The sequence below is a fragment of the Quercus suber genome, unplaced genomic scaffold, assembly GCF_002906115.3.
Source record: "Quercus suber isolate HL8 unplaced genomic scaffold, Cork oak 2.0 scaffold_13, whole genome shotgun sequence".
Taxonomy (NCBI): Eukaryota; Viridiplantae; Streptophyta; class Magnoliopsida; order Fagales; family Fagaceae; genus Quercus; species Quercus suber.
This window is the reverse complement of record NW_027069478.1, coordinates 980,748-988,971: the sequence shown is the minus strand read 5'-3', so window position 1 is coordinate 988,971 and position 8,224 is coordinate 980,748. Positions and strand designations below refer to the sequence as shown.

Sequence of the window (8,224 nt, the reverse complement as noted above, 5' to 3'; positions counted from 1 at the left end):
TAAAATAAAAATAGAACAACAATAATAGATCTAAATAGACAAAAATTTGAAAAACTAGAAAAATCAAACACAAGCAGGATAAACATGATAAACAACCCAAAAACATCAAACAAAAACGATGAACAACCCAGAAAAATATATCGCTCCTCTAATTTGTTTGAAAGCATTTTTTTCATCATTGGCCATGAACAAGTTTTTCTTAACCTTATGTTTGTTCCCACCAATCTAAGGCATACCGATTAAGCTTTAACCTTTCTTTCCTCAAGAGTATTCATATAGTCAAAAAAATCCTCAAGAATATTTATATTGGTCCCCTTAATGGCTAAATTACTAAAAGAGGTATGATGTGGCAAATTTTAAGTAACGTAGCTTCAAATTTAATATTAAGAAATTAAATCACAAAATTAGACCCAATCAAACCCGTTTCTCACTAATCCATCAACAAACAATAAGGACCTATTTGACACAAATAAAAAGTTGAGGACCAAAATGAAATATTTGAAAGGTTGCGGACCATTTTGAAATATGAGGTGAAGGTTGAGGACCTAAAGAGTAATTAAACCTAAAAATAAAACACCCTAACTCATCTAACTAACATATATGGTTTTTTATTTATTTATTTTTATTTTTGGTAAACATGGTTTTTTATTTTTAAAAAATCAAACAGAAACACTACACGCCATGTAATAGAAACAAAGAGAAAATAAAATAGAGGTTTTTATATAAAATAAATAATTTTATTGTTTAAAAGAACAAAAATTGTTATGAAATTCAAATGTGGCAATCCAAGTGAGGCTTATTTTTCACAGATGATAAAATCCTCAACTCTTTTTTTTTTTTTTTTGAAATGATGACAATCCTCAACTTTAATGATTAAAAAAAAACTACGATAGTAGTAGATTTTTTTACATTGAGAGAGAGAGAGCTCAAAATCTCAATCTTCAACACCCATATCCATCTTTAATCTTTATGTCTAATTTACCTGTCAAATAATCCACATTAGGACGTTCAGTACTCTTGGTTGAATAACAGTGCAAATTCACAACAGCAATAGCTTAGAACTTTCAACAGAAATGATTAAATTAGAGAAGAAAAAAAAGATCTTTTCCATACTTCAATCAAGCAGATGTTATGAATCATGGGAGGCATCTCAACTTATTTTGTTCCCCACTACCAGATAAAGACAAGTTGACTCTGGTCTATTTGAACTTAATTAGTACGTAAGTCATTTCCAGGTCTAAGTTTAATTAGAATTAGGCGAATTTTTAGTTCAGCAGCCCACCCTTAATTTAAAAAAAAAAAAACCCACATATTATTGTGAGGGAAAAATTGTTGAGAGAACCACAATTTAGCTCCCTACAACTGTTTTTAAGAAAAACCTTAAGAGCATGAGGTCGAATATTGTAAAAGAACATGGTTCATTTCTTAAACTCTTAATTATTTATTTTTTGAAAAAATGTGAATGTGTTTTGAAAAGTGGAGGAAATACTAATAAAAAATTATTTTAATGAAATAGAATATAGAATAAAAAATCAAATGGCGTGGAGTTGGATGCCAATATGAGATATATTGGTACCATAACAAGCATTATTGCTGAATTTTGGGCTCTTAGGGATGGTCTCACGCTTGCCTCACGGCTAGGAATCACACACTTGGCCGTGGAGTTGGATGCCAAGGTGGTTGTGGACCTTATTCTCTCAAGGAAAACCCCTAACAACTCATATACATCACTCCTTAATTACTACAGGTACTACTCGGGCGGTTTCAGCAGACCGTGATCAGGCATGTGTTTAGGGAGTGAGGCTAACAAAGGAGCAAACAGCCTTGCTAAAGGAGCTTGTTCCTTAACTCCTGATTTTGTTGTACTTGATGTTCCTCCTGCCCCTGATCTAAATGTAATTGTAAATTCTGATGCAAATGGTTTGTACTTCTTAAGGCTGATAATCAATACTTCACCTTTTGTGGCTAGCTAATATAATTATCTCGTCTGTTGACAAAAAAGAAAAAAAAAGAAAAAAAAAAAATCAAATGGCGTGTGTTCTTAAAAGTGATTAACTAGAAAATAATCTCTTATTCTAAACAAGTCAATGTGAATGCTTTTTTTTGCTAAACAATGTGAATGCCCCTTGGTCTAAAGTGCGTTTTAATTTTAGACTCAAAGTTGAGTTGAAGGTCGAAACATCTCATCGGCCAAAAAGCAATAAAAGTGTTTTTTTTTTTTTTTTAAGCGCAAGAAAGTTGCACCCTATGAACTTTGACCATTGTACTCGAGTCTACGCTCTACATCAGAATTTAAAAGGAAAAAAAAAAAAAAAATCAGTATGAATAAGTCTTGGCCAGCTTTTTATATATAAATTGAAGTATAATATTTATTATTACGTTCTAATTAAGTTACATTAGCGTTTATATTATTTTCTTTCCAATTTTCTTATAATTGTTATGAATATATATATATATATATATTAATATTAACTCTTTTACAACCTTTCTCCCTTCCTTATCTTTTCATTTCCTCACTATCCACTACCCTCTACATTAATATCATTCTTTCTATTTCCCTTCATCTTCCTTTATTTTCGTTTTTTTTTATTCACATTCTCTTACTATAAATTTGTCACTATCTCTTCCATTTTATGCATAGTTTTTCCTCTAAAAAAGAAAAGAAAAAAGTTTCCTCTCTCTCCCTCTCTCTCTCTCTCTCTCTCTCTCTCAATTTTTTGGTGAATTTTTTATTTTTCTTACATCTCTACTTTAGGTTGATAATTTTTTTTTTTTTTTTTTTATATTCTTTAAAACTCTACTTTGATTTAATGCAACTTAGTTTAGTTTTTTAAATTGTGTTTTTATTTTTTATTTTTTATTTTTTATTTTTTATTTTTTATTTTTATTAAATGTTATCCTATTGCCTTATAAAGAATTAAATATAGCATATAAAAATATAATATTATTCTATTACATAACATGATTTGGAGAATTTGGTATTTATTTTATTACATAACATGATTTTTTATAGTGGTCAATTTAGATGTTAAACTATGAGACTTTACTAATTTTTGTTTATTTTTTAATCCTTTGTGGTGGACAAAGTACTCTTAATAGTTGTATTAGAAGTACTCTATAATATCATTTATTTAGAGAAAAAGCAAAACTTAGCCAAACAAAAATAATCGAATGGGTGACAAGTTTTAGCTTTTGCAATTTTATTATTATTATTATTATTATTTTATAACAATGCATATATAGAAATTTAATTCTTAGATTTTGCTAATAATTCTTTCTTTGATAATATGTTTTTGGTGGACAAAATTACAGTTTCTTGAAAGAAAATAACCTTAATAGATTATCAACAACAAATCTTTTTCCTAATTGGTTCAATTAATCATTGTTAAGTTTTATTAATTTTTTTAGTTACGTTTTTCGGTGTTTTGGATTGTAGGCAGAAAAAGTAAGGTTTGAGAAAGTTTGTTTAAAACTGAAAGAATAATTTCCAAATTTTATATTCTTTTTAATGATTCACAAAATGTTCTTGTGTGGACGAGGATTCCTAATCTCATTTGAGTGGGTTGCTAAGATGATTTCTGAGGATGCACCTTGGACCTCGGGGACGAGCACTGGACAACCACGAGACGAACACTTGTTGACCTTGGGGACGAGTAGTAACCATAGGAGGCTCATAAAGTTAAAATATCACAGAGGGAAGAAAGTAGATTTGGCACGGGTTACTAGGAGGGTGAAAGGAGAAGGGTGTGGAAGCTATCTCTTGGCTGCAAGACAACTACTCCTCTAGCTGCATTAATGAGGAAATGACCATGAACAGTGGTGGTACAGCTCAAATTGCAAGGCAGAAACTTACTAGTATGTTTTGGATGAGACAGAAGTCCTGTGAATGCAATCTCAACCCTCTAAGTGTAGGATTGAGATAATCTATGTGTAAATATAGAAGGAAAATGAAGATTCTCATGGTGGGGGATCTAAAAAGAGAGGGGGTGGAGGACTTTGGGAAGGAAGAAGAAAAATACTTGTGAAAAAGAGAAAGCAAGACTTATATATAAAAGATCTTCCTCAGGTTGAATCGAGGATCCGTTTTTCTTCATAATTGTGTGATCCTAGTCATTTATTTGGCGTTTCTTCTCATTGTGATTAACTTTAGCTCATTAAGTAGTCAATACCCTACCCATTCTCTAACAAATTCATTGTGGTGGGCTCATTGGGCCAATGTCTAGTCATTCTTGGGTCGTAGGTCTGTTTGTGCCCTTACAGTTATAAATAACTTTTATTAAAAAATAAATATTTTCATTAACTTACCTTTTGAATTTCTAAAAAAAATTGTATTGTTTTCATTTTGACAAAATTTATATTTATAATTTATGACTTTTCCTATATTATATTTATGATTGTTCCTATAATAAATAAATAAAATTTTAAGAGAGTTTCAACCTATGGTGTCCGCTCCTGATAATAGTTCTTTATCATTAGACCAAGATACCAATCAGTTTTTGGCGTAGGCAGGGATTGAACTCCAGATCTCTTATTCAACTATCAAAAACTTTACTAGTTGAGCTAATTGCAACCCACATAATAAATAATTAAATTAGTCTAAACTATAAATTTTTTTTTTAATAAAACCATATAAAAATAATTATCACGCACAATGCACGGGTTTGCGGCTAGTATATATATAAAAGCAGAGACTTCACACATGAAATTATGAGGTTTTATCAAGTGGCATATTCTTGGCAAAGAGAATTGAAATATTCTCAAGTGCCACATTAGAAATAAGAACAAATTAAATATTAAAATTTTGTTTTATTTGGTTCAATGTTTCAAGATTTTTCTAATTAAAAAGTAAATATACTTTGTATCTTTTGACTCAATGTATCAACACTTTTCCTCCCTCACACATACACACAATTTTTTTTTGCATTTCAATTCACCATTTTCACCTCTTACACTTCTACTCTTTTATATATCAACACCTCTTGCATTTTATATTGAGTGACTGCGGTAATTTTGATATTAAGGTCAAACGTTGTAAATTTGTGGGTTTCGTAAAAGATGTGACTGATTGTGGGTGCTTGAGATGCGTATTTTGTTTTAGAATTAAGGACAAAGAGAAAGAGACACTTTATATCAACTTTTATTCTACAATATTTCTCTAAAGTTGTTTTTATATTTCTCATTACATGAACTGAACAATTATAATGGATATGCGTGTGCAATTGATAATTGTTTCTTCCCACGATTAACTCATTACTAACAAAATTCAATAACAATTATACTATAATATATGTATAATATTCTCTAAAACCATCTTACATGAAATATTATAACGTTATCCGTGCATTGCACTGGCAACTCACTTTTATAAATAATTATGGTCTTGCCTTGCCGAAGTCCATCACTAGTTTGAGCTTTCAATCATGGGTTTGCTAGTCTTGTTCCTTCTACTCTCTTTGGCATTTTCTTTTCCACTCATATCTTCAGCATTGGTCGTTATGAGTAAAGGCACATCCCTATCTATAGAGAAACCAGATATTCTAGTATCACCAAATGGCAACTTCTCTGCTGGCTTTTATTCCGTGGGTGATAATGCCTATTGTTTTGCCATATGGTTTAGCAACTCATGGTAGGTCTTGTATCTTTATCTTCTTCTACGCATTGTAGAGCAACCTGAACCAAAGCTTCCATCTCGCCCATATCATATTTACCTTCCAACATTGGATCAATGATGTTTTCAAGTGAGGAAATATTTACAGGCGCTTTCTTCATATTTTCTCTCACCCACGTAACCAGCCTTTTGTGCTCTGCCTTCCCACCATCATCTATAGCATGGACACTCCTTGATGGTCCCTTTCTGGTCACAATTTCTAGCACAACAATCCCATAGCTATAAACATCCACTTTGGAGGTGATAGGTAGATTGAAAACCCACTCTGGAGCCATATAACCACGGGTTCCTCTTATCTTTGAGAAGCTTGAATTCTTAAGAACACCTCTATTTTGTAGCTTTGACAGGCCAAAATCTGCCACTTTTGGTTGATAAGTCGAGTCCAAAAGTATATTATGAGGCTTTACATCACAATGTAAAATCCATTCCAAGCAATCCAAAAATAGGCTAGGCCTTTCACAGTGCCCATGGCAATTTTCAATCTCTTCTCCCAATTAACTGTCTTAGCTGAGAGGTTTTTTGCTAAAGATCCATGCTCCATGTACTTGTACACCAAAAGCCTGTGCTTTCCCTCTGTGCAATAACCCCACATCTCTATTAAGTTCATGTGGTTAATCCTCCCAATGATGCTTACTTCTGCTAGAAATTCAGCTTCTCCTTGGTTGGCTTCATTGAGATGTTTGATTGTTGCAACTCAACTGTCAGACAACACCCCTTTGTGTACAATTCCACCTGCACCTCTTCTAATTTTTTAAGTAAAAAATGTTAGATTACAGTTTTAATGAATTTGTCATAATTTGTAGTTTATATTTTGTTTTTCATTATTTATTTAGACGAAGAATTTTTTTTTTAAAAGGACTTGGAAGTTCACATTTAAATCTAAGGATAAAATGGGAAAAATAAATAATTCATTTAAAATTCCTAAGAATAAACCAAACATTATCATCTCATACTCTTAGGAATCTTATTAGATTCCCAATGAAACCAAACTTAGGAATAGTTACATTCCTAGGCATCCAAATTGTAAGGAATTATATTCCTAGGAATCTGGATGCTAAGAGTAATGTGGATTCCCTCATACCAAATGCCACATAAGAGGATTCAGAAGGCTAGTTACCAGATCTTTTAATTCTCTTTAACACCCCTAATATTTAATTCAAACAAATAAATAATTGAGGGTATAAAAGTAATTTGAAGTACTTATATTTATGAGGTATTTAATTTAAGCTTAAATGCAAATACATGTTTCACAAATTTCACTATCCCATGATTTAACTCCTATAAAACTGCTTTACTAACAAATTTAAAATTTTTAATTGCTTTGTTCTATAAAAATTAAAAATTAATTGCTTTACTCACAAATTTAAAATTTTTAATTGCTCTTAACTTCTATCTAGGAAAAACTGTTATTAACTTCTAATACTTATCTTCTATCATTTATCATCAAAAATAACTTCCGATACTTATCTGGTTTTGGTTTTTTTTTTTTGGTCCCAAATAATCACAAAATTTGGCCAATGTAGCAGAGAAGCATAAAAGACCAAACTTCGGTTTTCTCTGACTTCTTCGTCACTCTCACGTGGTTGGTGTAGGGTCAAGATTTATGGCCCAAGACCAAATAATTTGGAGTATGAGTCCAATAAGCCCAATACAATGAATTGTAGAAAGTGGGTGAAAGAGCTAGGCTGATTGTGAATTAAACAACGTTTAATAAAGGTTTTATTGATGAATCAATGTGAGAACAAACTTGAAACTTGAATATATTCATGTCCAAAGAGACAAACTTTTGCATGTATCATTCTTAGAAAATATCATAGACCTTTCTCCTCCCCCCATCTCTGGGAGACCTCTTACATTATATAGTCTCTTTTTAGATCATCTTGATCATACACTTGTTAGTCACCTAAGCCTTCACTTGAGTGTATATCCCATCTGGCATCTTCTATGGTTCTCTGTGAGTGGTGGTGGTTGAGAATGCACTGGTCAAGGGTCTTCTTCACATTAATGCGGCCAGAAAAGTTGCTGCAGTGCATTTAATGTGGTGGTAGCAGCTTTTCCTCTAGATATTTATCCATTCTTATCATCTCAATGCATGCTTGAGGTTTATCTTTATCATTGGAACTGTCAGGAAGGTCATTCGAACCTCCCAGGTACTTGCTTGACTGAGATTCTTTATATCCGAGGAAAACACACTCTTCGGATTACTGGCGCTCTCTTCAGACTACACTCTCCGTTCATTCCCAGGTATAGTTCTCCCACCTGGGTTCCTTCTCAACCATTTTCTTCTCTTCGGACACACTTTAGTCTTCAAATAGGGCCCTAGGCCCAATACATAATTTTGGGCTTTTACCCCCACAGTTGGTATGATCTCTCTTTCGTTAAAGGTTTTAATTTTTTTTGTGTTATAAAATTTTTCCACGATATTCACGTAAGTTTGATTCCAAATTTCCATCTCTCCTTTTTTGTGCTTCTCTAATTCTTTTTTTTTTTTTTTTGGGTTTCTCTCTGTGTTTTAGATTTACATTATAATTAATTGAGAATGAACGGCCGTCTAGA

General features: G+C 31.9%; 1 protein-coding gene across 1 annotated transcript; it reads right to left on the bottom strand.

Moving 5' to 3' along the window:
* Nucleotides 1–5,613: 5,613 nt before the first annotated feature.
* Nucleotides 5,614–7,947, bottom strand: LOC112002906 (putative receptor protein kinase ZmPK1). Its single transcript, XM_065780240.1, is given in 3 exon segments — nucleotides 5,614–6,107; nucleotides 6,110–6,411; nucleotides 7,928–7,947. Coding segments are annotated over 3 exon segments (816 nt in total).
* Between the last annotated feature and the right edge of the window lie 277 nt (nucleotides 7,948–8,224).